General features: G+C 37.2%; 1 protein-coding gene across 1 annotated transcript in view; it reads right to left on the bottom strand.

The window, feature by feature from the left end:
• Window positions 1–401: 401 nt before the first annotated feature.
• Window positions 402–21422, bottom strand: part of LOC582140 (ankyrin repeat and IBR domain-containing protein 1) — a 31705-nt gene continuing 10684 nt past the window's right edge. The window contains exons 14-21 of the mRNA XM_030974678.1: window positions 21083–21239; window positions 20721–20860; window positions 19870–20109; window positions 18433–18571; window positions 17554–17722; window positions 16384–16463; window positions 13262–13327; window positions 402–4560 (exon numbers count right to left, since the gene is read on the bottom strand). Of these exons, the coding sequence (XP_030830538.1) occupies window positions 3203–4560; window positions 13262–13327; window positions 16384–16463; window positions 17554–17722; window positions 18433–18571; window positions 19870–20109; window positions 20721–20860; window positions 21083–21239 (2349 nt within the window). The 3' untranslated portion in view covers window positions 402–3202. The remainder of the gene's footprint in view (window positions 4561–13261; window positions 13328–16383; window positions 16464–17553; window positions 17723–18432; window positions 18572–19869; window positions 20110–20720; window positions 20861–21082; window positions 21240–21422) is intronic.

The raw sequence follows: 21422 nt of genomic DNA on the forward strand, positions 1-21422 counted from the left end.
TCAAATTGACTTTAATCACTCATGCGTGAAATATGCATTATATGAGTTTACATTAAATGAAAGAGGAGGATCTAAGCTTTACAAATATGTGTCATCTATCATTATAATTGTGATTAAGCTATGATAAAACATCAATAATTCTCGGTTTCGTTTTTTCTGGGACGCACTGTGTCTGTATTGCAAAAGCCCAAGGCAAAGTAACTGGGTAAAAACTCAACGTGTGTGATTTAAAGTCGGCCCATTTTGCAGGGAAAATCACATTTCTTGTAAAACAGTAAAAATGTTGGTTACCACATCTGACTTTACTTAATTAAAAACACATATGTATTCCCTCTCCCCCTAAGGTATCATAGAAATACCATTTCATTTCATGATGCAACAGAAATGATCACACAACAATCTTTTTTTCATTGACAAAATTATTTTTAATGTGAAATAAAGCACATGAAAAATGTGTTGATTCCATTAATTTGAAAATGTTACAAACACATATCTTAGATCAATTATCACAATATATTACCACATTTGACACTTCTATACAAAAATTACACAATGAAGTACATCCAATGATTATAGTTGGTAGTAAGAATGAATACCATCATGATACACAATATGGTACACATAACAAAGAAATATAGATTCTATCATAATAGGAGCTAATATGTTTATCACTAAGATTGTCTTATAACGTGCTTTGGTTGTGATTGACATCACAATGTTTCAGTTTACATGTAGTTTGTATTGTAGAACTTATGATATCATCTCTTGCACAACCGATAAAAAAAACTCATTCAAAATGCATACATCATATTCATGGTTTCAAAACATGATAAGCACAATAATTTCTATTATAAAGTCATTATTTCTTTCTAAAACAAAAGGTTTCAATTCATTTTATTTCAGATTGATTCATATTACCTCTGATTATCTACCTGGTTTACTCAACACAGATATACATGTAGATCATATCCCTGTCAGCATCATTTAACATACACTATATATCAATGAGCGTAAACTGACACTAGTATGACAAATCTATTTGTGTCATCGCGGAAGTCATATATTCACCTTTTTTTTTTACAAAATATGAAAAATGCATGAAGCTAACAATGTGATAACTGTTAAGTTGTTTTTTTTCATGGTAGGGACCCAGTTTGTTAAACACCTAAAGTTCTGCAGAGGAAGGGAAGGTAAAACAGTGAAAAGAGGATAGCTGTAAATGGTTTTTGGTCAGTAATAGAGAAAGCATGGTAAAAACCTTTAAAACAGTAAAGAACAGAATAATTTTATTATTTTCCCCATAAAACTGCTCATCAGCCATTACCTTCCCTTGTCAATTGTTTACACTTCTATTTCATAGAGAGAAAATATCATTGACTTTATAAAGGCATTAACGTTGGATACACTACTATACAAAGTATGTACCTTTGGGCATTTTAAGAATGGGATTAAGAATATTTCGTCATTATTACCATTTCAGAGTTCTAAAGTTAATAAAATCTATATTCAAAAGTATTGTCAATTTTTCAAGGATACTTGTATGATTTCAGCCTAATTAACTAGTTGTTTGTTAGGCATTCTTCAAACAAAATGAATTACAAAATGCTTTTCACATGTCAAACTCTCATGTCTAAACATTTTTATGTTTAGGCAAGTACCCTAAAAATTCTTCATTCAAAGACATCCACAACCTCATACAATTTTAGATGTATAAACGGATTTAAATGTTTTACTTAAAGTAACAAATCTAAATAATGTAATCTGTTAAGCATTGAATGATTGTGTCATGAAGATGGTTTGTATCCATCCATCGCATAATAATTACTAAATGAGTTGTATTTGCTTTTTTGCCATGATGGATTGTAAATGTAAAAATAATTTACTTTACCAATATTAAACACCTTTATCATGGATTGATTGGCCCAAAAGAGATATCATCACATTATAGCATTAAACGTAGTAGACCATGTGTATAGTATACAAATGATGCACAGGTATGAGTGGGTCAGTATAAATTGTGTGCACAAGGTAACTTTGGGCATTGTCAAAGTGGCAGCATGCACACAATTCTGCAGACCCCGTAATAAACCTGTGCATCATCTGATTTATAGAATGGGTGTAAAAAGATTGCCCAATTCAACAACAAAAATTTACCTGACGCATGAAACTGATTTACCTGATGTATGAAACCAATTTACCCCGACACATGAAATAGAGTCACTGCTTCATGATATTAACTTAATTTTCACCAAGAGTTATGAACTGTTTAATATTTAGGGTTCAATTTTTTATTTGTTAAAATAAAAGGTTTGTTTCTTCTTTAACATCATAAAATCTGACTTATACGGTCTGACTGACAAGATAATGAGTCTCAGGTTGTCATTAGGTCTAATGTTAGAATGCCGTAGTGAATGAAATTCTACTGTAGGCCTACTGCAGCGATCTAATACATGTATGGCCTGTGACTGTGTAATGCGACATTGACAAATCTACCTTCTCCATGAACTGTTTGTGACATGGAGAACAATAGCAGCGAGTTATTTTCAAAATCACACCCAACTTTGTTTAAAGGGCTTACTTGCAGAATTGGTCACTTATCTGTAATATTAGTTTGTTCTTCTAATCTTCAGTCTGAATACGGTCAAATATTGCGGCTGTTTCAAAACAGCCATATTGAAAAGCTATTGTTTAAATGTTGATATTGTTTGCTTATATCGCAATACATTCATGCATAAGTTTCGCAGTCAGTATTACTTTATTCAAGTGTGCTCACTGGCTCTTAACCATAAGATTGCAGGGATTACTAAACCCATTCTATAATAAGACATGTACATAATGGTGTTTTGTTTACAGTTAAAAAAAAAAAAAAAGTATTTCCGCAATCTCATTCCAGACCCTCTCTTGATCTGAATACAATAATTAGTATAGCAATAAAACTTATAAGTCCACATCCCTAAATGAGTCTTTATTGTGCCTTCATGAACACACATCCTAACATGTTTACATAATGCAAGGTTACTCATATTACCCTTCCACATTCTCAATACAATAAAACAAAGAATTCTACTAATTCACTACTCAGAGAGCAGACACCCATTAGTACAGTAACATGATATCAATGACACAGATATGCATATCTTAATCAAAGAAGCTACAACACAACAAATCATATTATCTAACATTACATTTTCCAACCATTCAATCAAATATAAACTTGCCACACATCATTCTTGTCATCTGTGGGATCAACCTCATCACCTTGATTAATAACTTCTGTTGCCATAGTAACGGGTGATGGTGGTTCTAGGGAAGTTGTTAAGGATGTATCTATATCTGTATCACTTGAACTATAGGCACTAGATGCTTGTGGGACAGTGCTTAAATGAACCATGTTTCCATTTTCAAAGTCCATGTTAGAGAAAGAATCTGTAGCTAAGTCAGCAGTGTTGCTAAGAGACAGGCCCAGGATAGCATCACCCCCTGCTGCTTCTGCAGGTTTGGTTGCTAAGGAAAGCTTGAATGTTGGAGATGAAGAGGGCATCAGTTCATCGGCTGAAGCCTTCTTCCAGATATCCTCCAGAGGTTTAGGATCAGGTTGTAAAAAAGATGGCTGAGTTGAACCAGAGAATAAGGTAGATGGGAGTTTAGCAGAAGTCTGTATTAGTTTGGTCACATCTCCCTCAGACACTTTCCTGGGTTTACTGAGATGTGGTCTATCTAAAGATGTGATATCACCAAGGCTAGACTTCTTGACTGGTGTGTGCTGGACAGACAGGCTTTTCCTCTGTACTTTGTTGAAAGTTGGTGAAGCTGCTAGATCAGGGACGGTGACTTTAAGGGCAGATGCAGAGGAAGCCGGGCATGGATCCATTCTGATCTTCGGTCTTGTAGCAGGTGATCCTCCAGCAGGTGAGCTGCCACTACTTGATACACTCAAATGGCTGGATGCACCATCTTCAATCTTTGAAGGATTTCCACTCATATCTTGGACTGATGCTGATAGAGCCAAGTTCCTGGCCTGGATTTGTTGTAATGTATTATCAATGGCCACAGTGTGGGGGTCACTTGATGCTCGACCGGTTCTGAGATGATGTGATCCTTTACCAGAGCTTGAAACATGACCCCTGGAACTCTTTTTCCTTACTGTAAGCTTATCAAGCTTCAAAGAGCTTGTGGGTGATCTAGTACTAGTGCTTGAACCTGCAGCTCCTCCAACAGATAACAAACTGGAATCTGTAGAATGTTTTAGACTGTCACCATTCTTGGAAGATGTACCAGCAATCTTCTCAAGGAATTCCTTGCGCATCCTACGTATCCTCTCTGCTTCTGATTCTCCAGACCCTTCATGTAGAGTGGCCGCTGCTCCACCGCCACTCACTCGTAGCCGATCAGACTTGATGTACTTTCCACTTCTTGATTTGCCATGGGAACGGGAGTTAGAGCGTGTCCCTCTTTCCTTCGGTATGATGTCTACTAAGAGTTCATCTGGATTGATGCTATGCCCGGTTGATGTAGCCGTCTTATAACTCCTACGTTGGGCAAGGGTCTGCCTCGGTTTCTCTAGAGAAAATAACAAAAATGAATGTATACATAAAATATAACAAGAACAACCATAACAATAATAGTCATAATAATAAAAATACTAGTAATAATTTGGAATTATATAGCGCTTAATATGGAATACCGTCTCTATGTCCTTGTCGTTGGTTACTATGGTCACCGTGAATGTATTGCAATTTCTATCACAAAGGCTTTTCGTCATCCTACCAGGTCCCTATTTCTCTCCTGGCTATGGAGTGGCAAATGTAGGTTAATGTCTTGCCAAAGGACATTAGTGCTGTATCTGGGATCAAAACCACAAGCTTTGCTTTTCCAGTCAAGTGCGTAAACCACTTGACTAGGAAACCTCTGTCTGTAGTAGTGTCTGAAAAGTCTGAAATTCTTTTATTATTATCACATATTACACAACATGAACCAAACAATTTATCTTTAAAAAAGTAATGCTACTTCAGCTTCTCAAACTAAGTCATAGTATCATAATACACATCAACATGTACCTCAGGGTTTTACTTGACTTAAAAAAAATCAAAAGCCTTTGACTTGTTCGTGCCAAGAAATTTCCAAATAAATACACAAGGGATCTAACTTGGAATTGTATTACTATCCATAGGATGATTTGTCATTAAGTTCATTCATTTTTGAGGCATCTGAAATATTTCACACTTTTTTGGTGAATACACTTTGCCACTTTCCTATTTCCTATTTCGTAAAGAGATGATTTGCAAATAAAAATTCTACTTTTACAAGCAATCTGTAAACATCTGCTTTGTCGCTCACAAGTTCTTATCACAATTAGCGAAATTTAACGATGTTTCTACCCAATCATTAACTCCCTTCTTGGGTAAGAAGATGGAGAGAGTGCAGATAATTGGTCTCATGGGACTACAGTAATTGCTTGGTTATATTTTAAAGTGTTTTGTTTTATACATTAACATACATTAGATGTTTACAAACTACTATGGTCGTCAAGGAGATTCATATTCCCTTCTTTCCATATAGTGGATTCATAATCCATGGTGCCATCTAGTGTTAACATCAGTGTTTAGTTATTTTTGTGTGATGCATTACAGGAAAAATTCAACATTGAATCACCTGTGGCTTTGTTATATACCATAACCTTTCACAGACATTTAGATGACCCAAAAGACCCCCCCCCCCCCCAAAAAAAAGGAAAGGCGAATGTCCTACAAAACAAATTTTCGGTATTATTGGTTTCATACTCTGTTTTCTACATATATTAAACTCAATAGTGACCGCTACCCAAGTAAAATCTTTTCTTGTCTAAATCTCTAGCAAACAATGGAGTCAAAAACTGGTGTTTCAGAGTCAAAGAGCTTTTTTCAAAATTACAATGTGTACATGTTTTACCTTTAGCTAATCTTGTTAGTACAGACAATTTTGTAAAAACTGTGTCATCGTCATGTAAATTATTTATCGAGAATAGATGGAGAAATTCAATTTTTTGACGATAAAAGGAAGAAAGCTCATGCTAAAAATAAACTTAGAACTTATCGAAATTTTAAACAATCTTTGAACACGTCAAAATATGTAATAGAATGTCAAAATAGATCAAACAGACGTGCTTTGGCTTTGTTTAGATGCGGTTGTGCCCCTATAGCTCTTGAAACTGGGCGTTATCAAAATGTCCATATGAAGAAAGATACTGTGTTTTTTGTAATTCTAGTAACATAGAAGATGAGTTTCACTGTTTTATGATTTGTTCTGCATATAATGACATCAGATCACAACTTCTTTATGATATAATAGAACATGACCATACGTTTTCAGATCTTTCCACATACCAACAATTTATTTACCTAATTTCAGCTGACTCACTAAGCAGTTTAATAGCCAGTTTTGCAAACCAAATCCTAACAACTCGCCAAGAACTTTTGTACTACTTAAATGAATAATTTTTTTTTTTTTTTTTTTTTTTTTTTCCCTGTGATTGTAATTATGTTATACTTATATTTGTACTATGTTATCATGTCAAATTGTTTATGACTGTTATTTTTGATGTATCACTCATAGGCCTTTTTAGGCCGGCCGTCTGATGACGGGTGTGATTTTTTAATAAAGAAATAAACTAAACTAAACTAAACTATATGTTCAACTGAATTCTTAATGTGAACATATAAATACATTTAAGAATGATTGGAGATCTCATATGTTAGCTCCTACTAAAATAATGTGACGGAAAAGATAACTCCCACCACAAATGCAAACAATGTTTACTACAACAAGATCATGAACTCAAACAGTATACGAACAATGTCTTATCTAGTCTGTTTGTATGATGTAACAGAATATATTTTGTATTTCATGTTCAAATATAAGGAGATTTAAAAGTAAAAGTAACAAGAAAGAGGAAAATATCTGTTACACTAATATCATGAATATGATGAATGCAACTGCATCTCAAATGTGTGCCTGGTACTTGTAAGCACTTTTATGACCATGTGACCTTTGACCTCAGACCATTTCCACCAAAATATAATAAGTTCATATATAATGCACCGGAGTGTGGTTTTAAATTGCTCCGATGCTTTTCACGTTTTTGTAGTAGTAATGACATATTTTCTGGTATTTGTTAACTTTTATGACCATGTGCCCTTTGACCTTCAACCTCTTCCACCCAAAAAATAATAAGTTCATCCGTGCATGCTCATTCATAATTGATCCAACTTTGGTTAGAATCTGTTCCATGACTATCAAGTTAACGAAAAGCAGGACAGACATATTTTGTATTTTGTATGATTGATGCAGGGCTCAAATTAATTTTTTGTTCACGGGGGCTCTTCCCCCCCAAAAAGAGCCCCCGTGAGCCTTCTCGCGCGGGGCTCTTTTAGTACTGACTTTTTTATACAAATATCCATTGAATTGGTACCTATGATACTCCTCAATTATTTGCTGTTTCATCATTATCATTTTAATCAGCATTTTCCCTCTTACAAATTTACAAGCTACATAGCTGTTACTGACTTTCATCCCGTGATGACATTCTCTCGATGACTTCCCGTTCTGCACATTATTTCCTCCTCATTATTGGGAGCAACCTTTACATTCTTTCTTTACTGAGCCGCGTAGCGGCGAGGCGATTTTGTGTGTGTGCTATTTTGGACAGGCGCGGATCCACGGGCCGATTCTACAGGCCAGCCCCCCCCCCCCCTAGCCTCCTAAACCGGTAAAAAAATAGGATAGTAACGTAAATTTTACCTTAAAAAAAAAAAAAAAAAACGCCCGCCCCCCCTGACCTGCCAGTGACACAAATGCGGCATCAAAATATTTGTGCTTCTCTGACCGTAATTAAATGCCTAAAACCCCTGTCCCCCCCCCCCCACACCAATTTACGCTCGCTACCCTCTACCTGATCGTAAATACTTTAGCCCCCCCACTTTGATAATTACAACACTGATCTTTATGATGTCTTTAACGTGACATATCAGATGATGACCCTCGTCTATCTCTGGCCGATCGTTTCTGTAATTTCTTCAGCACCAAGATTGATGTCCTTGTCAGGTCTCTCGAGAGTCTACCTTCAAGTAATCTAGCCCATATCAGTTTTCGAAGCACTCTGCAATGTTTTGATGCCTTTTCTCCAATATCACAGGGCCAAGTTTGTGGACTGATCCTAAAGTCTCGTTCAACTTCCACCCGACTCGACCCAATCCCTACTTGGCTGCTGAAGAAATGCATTAATGAGTTAACCCCGGTTATAACATCTATTGTGAATGCTTCAATCACCAATGGTCATTTCCCTGATTCTCTCAAGCATGCTCATGTGACTCCACTCTTGAAGTCCACGAAGCTGAGTCCTGATGATCTAAAGAGCTACAGGCCTGTATCTAATCTTCAGTTCTTGGGAAAGACTGTAGAGAGAGTCGTGTTAAAACAAATCCAGGAGTATTTGTCCGAGCATAACCTATATTCTGAGATGCAATCAGGATACCGGCCACATCATAGTTGTGAAACTGCCCTGCTAAAAGTTTCAAATGACATTCTACTTTCCCTGGATAAAGGCGATGAAGCGATTCTGTTGCTGTTGGACTATTCTGCAGCCTTTGACACCGTGAGTCATGATGCCCTTCTAAGCCGTTTGCATGATAGATTTGGACTCAAAGACACAGCCTTGGAATGGTTTCGATCCTACCTCACTAACAGAACTCAGTCTGTTTTTGTTAGCGACTGTGAGTCACATGTCAGCTCTTCGAACTTCGGAGTACCCCAAGGATCTGTTATCGGTCCGTTAGCATTAACACTTTTTCTCGTCTCCATTAGAGGATGTCATTAAACACCATGGCATATCGTGTATGACTTATGCAGACGACACTCAAATTTACCTCGTGCTAAAGAAGGATAACCATGATGTTGCTCTACAAAGACTCAGTGCATGTTTTACAGACATTAAGAATTGGTCCATACAGAATGGATTGAAATTAAATGAAAATAAGACGGAGTGTATACACTTTATTAGCAGACATAGGACTTGTAGTCCGATTGATGATGTATATCTTGATGGTACTGACATAGAATGTTCTACAGGTGCTAGAAACCTTGGGGTCACATTTGATAATAATCTATCTCTGAAGACTCATGTGAACAACGTATGCAGATCTGCCTCATTTGCGTTGCATAAAATCGGTAGCATCCGTCAGTTTCTTACTAAAAAGACCACCCAGAGACTTGTTCAGTCACTGGTCATGTCTCGTATTGACTTTTGCAACAGTCTTCTGTATGGTCTTCCTGATGCACAAATTAACAAATTGCAGAGAGTACAAAATTCAGCTGCTAGACTTATTGCAAAGCGTCGTTCACGTGAGTCCATCACTCCACTGTTGAAGGAGCTTCACATGCTAAGAGTCCGGGAACGAATTGATTTTAAGATCCTCTTGCTGACTTTCCAATGTTTGACAAAAACAGCTCCAGTCTACCTTCAAAGGCTGATATCAGAATACTTACCCTCCCGCAACCTGCGCTCAAACAAGAAATCACTCTTAATAGTTCCTGCCACCAATACCCAGTCTTATGGTTCCCGAACTTTTTATGCAGCATCCCCTCAACTCTGGAACAATTTACCTCAATGTATAAAACAAGCAGATTCAACAGACAAATTCAAATCCATGTTAAAAACCTACTTTTTTGTTAAATAGCCTTTTTCATTTGCATATGCAGCCCCCTCGATTGTCCACTATCTATTATGTATAACTTAATATTTGGCTGTAATTCCTTCTCTTTCTATTTTTCTTAAGCGCTTAGAGACATATTTTGTGATAAGCGCTATACAAATGTTGTTAATTATTATTATTATATCTTCTTCTCCCCTTGCAAACGAGAAAGAAAACAAGGTCATTAAAAGGGATTAAGCGACAAATAATGATTGTGATTCAAATTGATGCGAATATTTGTTTGAATAAGCACTGCTATTCACCCGAATCTTCTTTGTAAAAACAACTTTTACAAATCTCAGCCATGCTTACTGAGTTGAGACGTTCCATTCAATGTAAAATACTCATTAAAGAATACACTTCTTCTAATCTGAAAGTGATCTTACAACACAGTGGCAGAATTGCATGGCTGAGATTTGTAATAGCCGTTTTTACAAAGAAGATTCTGGTGAAAAGCATTGCTTATTCCAAAAAATCCTAGCACAATTTGAATCACAATGATAATTTGTCGCATGATCCTTTTATTAAATAACCTTGTTTTCTTTTTTGTTTGCAGGGGGAGAAGAAGCTATGTCACGTTAAAAAATCATAAAGATCAGTTGTATTATGCGTATATACATAATGATACCAGAACAAAATGTTGATTATCAGAATGTCATTTTGGAATACCTCTATACAAATACCACATTGTCTTTAGCCGGTATCAGTATTAGTATGAGCCAATATAAAGCTAATATTCTTTATTCAGTTCAGTATAATGCTTTTCCTCAAAAATAGTTTCGCTATTTTTTTAGGGTTGAGACGCTAAGAAATGGTTTCAAATGTACATTACACAAACCCTGAACCATTGCAAAATGATGGTGGTTCTCTCTCTCTCTCTCTTTATTTTAATCATGCATTATCAACTACATATAAAGCAGCACCCAAAAACTTAGGGTTATCTGAGATAGGTGAAAGTAAGAGTTAAAAAGAAAGTCATGCTAAAATGGTGCTTCACCTTTCCCCCCCCCCCCCCTGAAAAAAAAAAAATAGTGGTCCTCCTCTCCAGCATTCCCCCACCCCACTTTAATTTTCACCGGCCGGCTGAGTCGGCGCAAAAATGTTCCCCAAAAACTGGAACCCCTAAACTTATGTGCATTTATCCAGCCCCCCCCCCCCTCTCCGCTCATTCGTCGATCGCCGGCTGGCTGATTCGCCGCTAAATATTTTCTCAAGATTTGGGCCCCCCCCCCCCTCTTGCCGCCGGCTGGATCCGCCCCTGATTTAGGACCCCCATAAGTGATGTTTTCCTGGCATCTACTTACATGCGAAGCATCGTCCACGAGCCGCATATCGGCGAGGCGATTTTTTGTTGTTGCTATTTTGAACCCCCGTATTGTTTTCCTTGCATCTACTAACATCTTACTGTGTGGGTCGATCTGGACACATAATGGCGTTTTTCTATGCACATCACATTTTCACTTGGCAGGCCAAGGGGGCCGGGGGAGGGGGGGGGGGAGGGGGAGGAGGGGGTTAAACCCCTAACCCCCCCCCCCCCCCCCCCCCCCCCCCCCCCCCCCGTTGATCTGCCCAGGTTACCATATCATTCCACGACATCTTGGTCTTCCTCTTCTTCTCAATAGGGACTTTTAGATTTGCGTGGACGTGGACGTGTTCTTTTAAGGCACTGGTAGTCACATGTGACGTCCTTTTAAGCACTGGCAGTGCCTTAAAAGGAGGTCACACGTTGCAGTCCATGTTCTCATCGTGCAAATCTAAAAGTCCCTAATATTGATTTACTGGTCGAGGTTCATTATTTGCTGGTCATTTGAAATCACCAGATTTCAGCGGGTTTACGCTTTCACAACGAAAAACTTCTGCCCTTGCGCGATCGCCTCCATAGCTCCAGCAGACATGGCGCGGCAGCGTGCACACGTACCGTTTACTAACGGCGCAGTAGGCCTATAACCACTGCTGACGGCGGCACTGCACTGCGAGCTGAATCGGTAATAATAGGCCTACTCATAGAACGAAAAATCTTGCACGCTAATCTAAGTTCCATTTCATTGGTTTAAGGTTTGTAAATTGAAACTCAATATTGTGTTAAAGTTATAACAGAAAAGATAATCTTTATTTTATAATTCCACGGGGGCGATTTTTAATTTTGCAATCGCCCCCGTGAGCAACCTGACGGGGGCGACTATGTAGCTCACGGGGGCGAATCGCCCACCGCCCCCGTGTATTTTGAGCGCTGGATTGATGTACTACAAAAAGTCGGGGTGCAGCCTTAGCGGCGAAAGAACATTAGTTTTAATTGGACATAATGATTGATATCTGGTACTTGTTGATTTCCATCTTGATTTGTATTTATTCTCCATATTGTACTTTGTAAATTGAACATTTTCAGCCCTTGGGCAGCAAGTACAATGTTTTTTTAATCATAATAAACTGAATCAACAACAACAGATGGACAACCCCAAAACATGAGGCATACAAACTTTGGATCTCTTCTTCTTCCTTTTTTTTTGTTACCATATAGGACCATAGTGGGATGAATGAAGATGTTTTTCAGAATCACAAGAAATCATTTTATAGTACTGTTCTCATCTGTGATATGAAAGAAATGGAGGGAGTATACATTGGACTGCTCTACAATCCAGTAAAAGTACTGCATTATTGTGTGTGTGGATGTGTGTGTGTGTGTAACAATAAACACAACGACAACAAAATAACATACTGGTGGTAGCTTTCGACATCGTGAAAAGTAATAACATGACATATAGATTAATACATGTACAAATATCCTCCCAATCAGTATAACTTTTATGAAGGATGACAATAATACAAAATACTTTCTATTACCGTATTTGCCGCCGTAAAGGCCGCAGTATTTTTGGAAGAGAAAATAACAAAAAGTCGGGGTGCAGCCTTAGCGGCGAAAGAGTAAAAAAAAAAAGAAGCAAGTCAAAACGATGAAAAAACAGCACGAATTAGCACATATGGGACTACAATAACTATACCACTATGGTACAGGACATTTCCACACATCTTACTGACAATTTTATCTTGCATTGTTGACATGAAGAAGAAAATAAACTTCCAAAAACAACATCTGCCGATAGATCTTGATCTAAGTTCGTGCCAATGCATTGCAAAAATAAAAAAAGGGACCGTTTAACGGAGCTGCCATGAAACATCCAGCCGAAGTCGCCATTTTGAATCCATTTTGTGTAATTTTGCATTACACCGTACATTGTGGTAGGGTATATATTGGACACCAAATCTGCCTGTGATAATTTTTTTAGCTAAACTTTCAGTAAATTATAAGAATATTGATGAATTTGGTATCAGTTTGTAAAAAAAATAAGTGTTTTATGAGAAAATTACAATTATTTTGTTTTGTCCATTTGTTTATTTTTTTCCTTTTTTTCTTCTTTTTTTTTTCCCTTCCCTATTTAAAATGTCAAAGTTGGGGGTGCGGCCTATGTGGCGCTGCAGCCTTATCGCCGGCAAATACAGTATAGAAATACAGAAACGAGATATTAATTTCATCTCACCTTTTGTTGCTTTCCCAGAATCTTGAAGTGATAGCTCCATAGCTAGCTTGAAATCATCATCAAAACCTTGAAACACAGAGAAATGGGGAGAAAAAGACGTTGTTTACAAATCAGTCTGTAAATTTTATTTCGTTTTATACATTTCTTTGAGTAATCATCATATTCTTAATGAAAAAAAGAAAAATGCAAGCATAACACAGCTTGTCTGCTCAATTTGAGCCTCATTTTGGAGCATTTTACATCTGTATCTAGTAACATAATTCCCTTTTTTGTTGTTGATAACATACAAATTACAGAAAAACATTAAATGTGCACTTTTATGGAATATACATGTAAAAAAGTTATGTTCCACTATAAATCTAGTAAAGAGAAGCTCGGCTAGGGTAACAATAATAATAATAATAATAATAATAATAATAATATATTACATTTATAATGCGCTTCATACAATGTTTCTAAGCACAAGAGAAAGAAGAAAGGATGAGGAAGGAAAAGTGAGAAATACTAAAGAAACATGTTAAAAACATTGAATTACAAGTAAACGGCAAAAAAGAATGTGACATTACACAAAATAAGGACTGCATCGAAATTGATTGAAATATATTAAATAAACCAGATATGGACTCAGAATTATAATAAACCATGTGAAATATCAAAATACAACTTGAATACAAATTATTATATTCAATATAATCTAACAATTGTGCATCTTAAAATACATATTATACAACATTATGCGAAAGAAATTACAATATCATTAAAATGCAATATCACTAAACTGTAAAATAAGGACGCATCAAAATTAATTGAAATTATAAATAAACCAGATATGGAATCAGAATTATCATAAACCATGTGAAATATTCAAATACAACTTAAATACAAATTATTATATTCATGAAATAGAAATTATTATATACCTCACTTAAGTAATCCAGCAATCTGATTGGTTGAAATTGCATTCATAAACTTTAACTGTTCCCGAAAATTCCCGGTAACCATGGTTAAAAAACAGTTCAAAATCCCAATAACCATGGTTATTGGGAAAATAGGTCAGTCTCCATGGTTACCCCATAGGTTTACATGTTAAAAAATGGTCTGAGCGATCGAGGATACCGTACGTGTGCGAAGAATTGGTCGGTAATTTCAATACAATTGAATCTCGATCGATCTTACCGACAATTTTATCTTGCATTGTTGACATGAAGACGAAAATAAACTTCCAAAAACAAAAAAACAACATCTGCCGATAGACCTTGATCTAAGTTCGTGCCAATATGCATTGCAAAAGTAAAAGAAGGGCCTGTTTAATGGAGCAGCGGCGAAGCATCTACCACGCGAAGCCGTTTTCAATCCATTTTAATGTATATATTAGAGAAAACTGCGCGAGATGGTGACAGAGCGCGCTGGCCAAGTGGTTAAAGGCGCTGACTGTAAATACATCACATTAGTGCGCAATGGGTTCGACTCCCATCTTCGTCAAAAGTTTTTTTATTTTTATTTTTTATTTTTTAGTCTATTTTTTTTCGGCATATAAAAGTATTAATGACTGCTTTAATATTCGAGAAATAGTTGTTTTTATACGCTCTCGGGAAGGTTACAATTGGGCTATTGCCCTCGGCACGCCTCGGGTAATAGCACAATTCTAACCTTCCCTTGAGCGTATAAAAACAACTATTTCTCTCAAAGCAGTCATTAATACTATACAACATCATTAAACTGCAAGGTAGTATTAATTACTGAATAAATAACTTGGGGAGGGGGAGGGTAATCACAATTATGGAAAGAGGTGGGTTTTCAGGAGAGACTTAAATGATTCTAATGTAGGGGCTTCTCGTATATAAATGGGGAGATTATTCCATAACTTGGGGGCAATGACTGTGAATGAGCGGTCTCCGTAGCGTGTCTTGGTGCGAGGTCCAGGTAGCAGTTGAGGGTGGGCAGTAGCATGGGAGCGTAAACGTCGAGATGCAGAGGAGGCTAATGAGGATCGGAGTGAGATGATGTTCTGTAGGTATGAGGGGGCTTGGTTGTGGATAGCTTTGTAGACAAGGAGGAGGATTTTGAAGACAATGCGTTCCTGTATCGGTAGCCAGTGAAGAGACTGGATAATTGGGGTAATGTGTTCAGATTTCTTGGTACGTGTGACTAGTCTAGCGGCAGTATTCTGGATATGTTGAAGGGGTGCAATGTGGGATTGAGGTAGACCGGCTAGAAGGCTATTAAAATAATCGAGGTGAGATGAGACCAATGCATGGATAAGTTTTTCCGTAGAAGGATTGTTGAGATACTTTCGGATTCTGCCAATCCTAGCAATTTCCCAACAAGCTGTCCTGCACTTGTTGCGTATAAGTTGAGCAAAGGAGAGGTGCTTGTCGAAAGCTACACCAAGATCTCGTATACACTCCGACTTCTGCACACAAACTCCAGAAAGATCCAGAGGGGGACAACCATCAGACAACAATCCCATCCTCGCTTGTCCCTTGTTTGGTGAAATAAGTCAAAAGGGTTCTCGTGCTCAAAGCTCTCGCCTGTGTGCCGTCTGCTCCCAACGTGCTTCCGAATATCATCACAACCTCCGTGCCACGTAAAACTTTAGCTTACATCTAGCGCATGCCCATTTCTGGTATCAGTCTCATTTTCCTTAATTGGCGCTGACAAGGGCCCTTCTGATTGGCTATCGCTGGTTCCCATTCGCTCAATGAATAAGATATTAGTGTGAGGAGAAAGCTTGCGATTTTCTGTTTGATCTGATACCACAATCATGATATTCCAGTCAAATCTTCCATTTTATATGATTTTTTCAGCATCCTTAAGATTAAGTATTCATTTTTGTCATATTCAAGGTACAAACTGATTCTTATGATTTATTTAGTTTTTGAATGATGGAAATAAAACAAATATACATGGCCTTTACTGAAAATCTAGTTGAATCTATGGGGCCAGTCTCAGCAATAGCCGACTTCAGTCAGGGCTACTGCCCCTTGGGTAAATAGGCGACTGACCTTATAATAATAATAATAATGGTGGCTTCTTATAAAGCGCACGAGGTCCGTCAGGCATGATGTCATGGCGCTATAAATGCAAATGCAAATACAAAAGAAGGTACAATCATGACTTACTATCTGTTGCTGAGGTCTGGGGCTCTTTGCTATTGGGGCTCTTTCCTCGTTTAGGAGACAATCTTGAAGACAGTAGAGTGCTGTAAATAAAACAAAGTATTCTTTATATTGAAGCAGGCTATCATTACACAATTCTTGTGAGAAACTTATCCTGTGAATGGGACATGATCCATAATATAACTAGATGGAACTTCGACTGCGCGCAGTCGAAAATGATGCTTCCGTCATAGAGCAAGTTTACAAACCAAAACAGAAGAAATTTTTCAACTTCAAGTTTCATTGTAATCCATTAACAGGTTCTAAGAATATCATGATTGCAAGCAATTTCTCATATACATATATGACCCTTTGATCTTTGACCTCATGACCCTAAAATCTACTCAGTTCATTGGCTCTGCAAGATACATACATGACCTAAGTTTGGCAGGAATCCATCAATCTTTTTTAATGATAATGCGATCACAAGCTATTTTTGCATATATAATGAGCTGCATGACCTTTGACTTTGATCTCATGACCCCAAAATCTAATCAGTTCATCGGCTCTGCAAGATACATACATGACCAAAGTTTGGCAGGAATCCATCAATCGGTTCTTGAGATAACGCGATCACTAGCTGTTTTTGCATACATAATGAGCCCTGTGACCTTTGACCTTTGACCTTGTGACACCAAAATCTAATCAGTTCATCGGCTCTGCAAGATACATACATGACCAAAGTTTGGCAGGAATCCATCAATCGGTTCTTCAGGTAACGCGATGACGAGAACGGGGCGTACGGATGTACGGACGGACGTACGGACGGACGGACGGACAACCCGAAAACATAATGCCTCCGGCTACTTCGTAACGGAGGCATAAAACCGTTTATTACAAAATAAAGCTTACTGGTAATCTTTTTGGGTGGCTGCATGTTTGATTATATATATATGTATTTGCCCTTATCGTAATAGGAAAAAGGCCAGATGACGAAGGATATATAAACAAAAACTGAGTAGAATACAGATTTGAAAAACTCAACTTCTAAATTATTATTCCATTATTTTCAAAGTGCATGCCATTCTCTTTTTGAAAATGATAAAAGAAATTGTATTTGCCAAAACAATTTAAAATGTTTCTTTTTCAATATTTTTTCTTTACATTTCTATAATGCAGAAAACACATCCCTACCTTGTAGATGGACTGCTCCCATCACCAGGATTCTGTTGTTCAGTATCAGTACTGGAAGAGGGTTGATCCACTCTAGTAGTAGGGGTGTCTAGCATCTCAGTTTGCTGCATAAGAAGTAGTTGTGACATCTCTAAGGCACGAAGCAATCCTGCTGTCATGGTGGAAGAACCTTGAAGAACAGAATGATATAGATACAATTAATGGTTCATCTCATATCTTCACCATTGCACCTTACAACCTAGAGATTAGTATACAAATAGTGAATGGCCATGAGCGCGGAAGGTTTTGCATGAGGTGAAAGATAAGAGACACTCTATTGAATAGAGCTACGTCTCATCTTTCACCAAATGCGAAATCTTGTTTCATTGCATGAATGAAGACCATTCACTATTTGTTTTATACAACACCTCAGACGTTCACAGGCTTAAAATAATTTTTTCTTAAAGAACTGTTTTCCTAGGCCTAGTACAAATCTCAGCGAGTTTTTTTGTTTTGTATTGATGAAATTACTGATATTGTGCTCGCACTATTATTAAGCAGGCAGCAAAACCATGCCTCTAACGTCAGAGTGCAACTTCGTTTGATCCATTTGTTCCATTGCACGGTGACGTCACTTACCTCACAATATACTTTGTACATTGTTAGTGACCTCAGCGTGCAATGGTGCAGATTGATTAAACGAAATTGCACGCCTGGAGAATGATGCCATTGAACATTACTTTTAGTGCATGTCATGTGATTAAGAACGGACCAATGAGGTTGCAAGAATCTTAGTAGGTGTTGTATACATTTTGATAGAACGCTCTTACTGACTGAGGTCCCGAGTTGTAATGTAATTGTTATGTAAGATTTAACTCTGACATCGGGGGATGTACATACCTCCTTGACTTTGTTCAGTACCCATCCTTCCTCTGGATAAATCAGTCGTTGAGTCATCTTCATCTTGTTCTTGTTTCTGAGACTGTGCCATGGCATCCTGGATGGATTCTTCAATAGCTCGTCTCAGAGCTTCATCATTCTGAAACATTGAAATGAAAAGGAATAAGTGAATTTTTATACATACAATGTCACTGATTCCACATGTGATATTACTGTCACTTAGAGCAAGTTTTTAAATGAAGAAATACTGAAGCTTTTCATCTTAAAATCATCAGAGTAAAATCAAGCATGGACAGAAAGCTGGATATTGTTGTTTTTGGGTTATGGTCGTACTAGTATTCATTCTCATGAGGCAAAACAAAAAATCAATATATCTCACTATTGTATTACTTATCATCTCTCTTTGTTACTTGTGAAATAAACATAAAACATAGAACTCTACACCAGTAATATTTCACAATGTCATAAGAAGTCAACAGATCCACTCATACATGTACGATGTCTATCATACCTAAAGGTCAACGGATCCACTCATATATGTATGATGTCCATCATACCTAAAGGTCAACGGATCCACTCATACATGTATGATGTCCATTAGGGCTGTGCACAACAGTGTAACGAGGTACCCGAGTACACTCCCAGGCTACCAGGCGAATACCCGAAAATTCGGACGCCATGTTTTTTTATAATTTTTTATAATTTTTTTGAATTTTTTTGAATTTTTTTGATTTTTTTTGAATTTTTTTGATTTTTTTTTGAATTTTTGGATTTTTGGATTTTTTTCCTTTTTTTTCCTTTTTTGCCACTACCATACCACTCGGCAGTTTCTCAGGACCCTCGCTGAAAACGCATGCAACTTTACTTTGAGTTGCAGTTGAAGGCGCCGATTTAATAAGAATAATAACAGTAAACAATGCTGTTTTAAAAACCAAAGATGGCAGAATAATCCATTTTCCTCCAAGTCCAAACAGAAATCTGGACATTTGGTCCCAGTTTCTGAAAGGTGAGTTTGACAGTGCTTGAGTTGGGAAACATTTTTACCGACGGTACCATGCCAGCGGACGCCGCTCTCCCTGGCACGGGTAAGCGTGGGCCTGGACATTTTTTTTTTTTTTTTTTTTTTTTTTAATTTTTTTTTTTTTGCGGCCGAATATTCGGGTACAAGAAATCGTACCCGAGTAGTTGTCAACCGTGCGGGTACTCGAGCATTCGACTACCCGTCGCAGCCTTAATGTCCATCATACCTAAAGGTCAACGGATCCACTCATACATGTATGATGTCCATCATACCTAAAGGTCAACGGATCCACTCATACATGTATGATGTCCATCATACCTAAAGGTCAACGGATCCACTCATACATGTATGATGTCCATCATACCTAAAGGTCAACGGATCCACTCATACATGTATGATGTCTATAAAGGTCTTACCTCATCCCCTGAGTCATCATCCCATGTTTGATAGGACCAAGATGAACTTGTTCTTCTTCTCCTCTGTGGTGAGTCTGAGGATACATCTGGTGGTAGGAACCCTTTACTTACAGCTGAAAGGAACTCATACCGTTTCCTCTTAGTAAGATGAGCAGCCTGGATGATCTTAGTACGGGGTGTACGTAGGTAGTTTCTAGCAACCATTTGGGAGAGGTTCTCTGATGCCTCCTCCAATTCATTCTGAAATAATAGGTGTATATAACAACATAATTTATCTTTTTATAAATACTAGCAGAGTTAGCTCCATTGAATCAACAGCAGTAAAGAAAAAGATGAGTACTGGAATGGTGAAACCATCGGTCATGACCAATATTCCCATTATCATTTTTAGGCTTTGTGTTGTTGGTTTACCAAAAATAATCCTATTTTGGGATTTATTTATGAATTAATTCAAGAGATACCAAAGACCTTGTTCTAAAACATTGCAGTTGCCATTAGCAGTTAAGAAATAACCATGTTGAGCATAATCTATATTCTGGGTATCAACACATGAAGCAATAAGTTACTTGACTGTTGCAAAATGAAAAAGGCAATATTGGCATACATGATTCACTTTCAATTTAGAGAGTGGAGGCTGACACGAGGTAAGGAAATATTTTACTGAAAAGAAATTTGTTGGATGTAGTTATATGTTAACTATTTGGAAAAAGAATGCAAGTGTTAACTCTCATAGGTAAGAGGAGTCTTTGGAAATCATCATTGTCTTTTTGTTTACTTGTATGTACTGTACATGTAGCATTCATTCCTATCTTCCATGAATATTAAAATGTTTGAAGTGTGTAATCACTTACTTGCATAAATTCAAAGATTTGTTTGCTGCCCCCTCTGTCTTCCAGGTAGAAGCCATAAGGGTAGGAGAACTTGAGTATATGTCTAGCTGCAAGCAGCTCATGGATTGCATCAACAATGAACTGAGTTTCTTCTTTAGAAGCTGTCACAAAAGAGAGAAGCATTATATTGTAAGCTTTCAATTCAATATCAGGCATTGAATGGAATAACTGAAGCAATATATTGTTGAGTTGAATACTGGTATTTCATGTAAATATGGCATTCTCTACAACATTACATGTATATCAAAAGTAACTTACAGTAAAAGAAAGTGTTATAAGTATAAGGAAATACAATGTACAGTTTGATCTTAGTATCAACAAACCTTTAGCATCTGAGTGGCAAGCTAATTTCCTCATCTTCCCTGGTGCTTTCCTTAGTAGAGGTTCTTCTAGATGATAACTGTTCTCATGGTTACGGAATCTTGTGTAGTAGTGAAGGAAACGATTCAACTCCTGCATCCCCTTATTACGCTTCTCAGCCTAATAACAAAACAAACAAAATAAAAAATGGACATACTTGGAAATATATTTGAGAGCAAAGACAACAGGTGATATTACAGTATAAACGTAGAGATCAGACTTTACTCCTGTACAACATACATGTAATAATATTAATAGGCAAATATAAAGGTGGTGTGCCAGCATGATTTGCAATTATTTTTC

Source organism: Strongylocentrotus purpuratus, unplaced genomic scaffold (genome assembly GCF_000002235.5).
Source record: "Strongylocentrotus purpuratus isolate Spur 01 unplaced genomic scaffold, Spur_5.0 spur5_scaffold_7, whole genome shotgun sequence".
Lineage (NCBI taxonomy): Eukaryota > Metazoa > Echinodermata > Echinoidea > Camarodonta > Strongylocentrotidae > Strongylocentrotus > Strongylocentrotus purpuratus.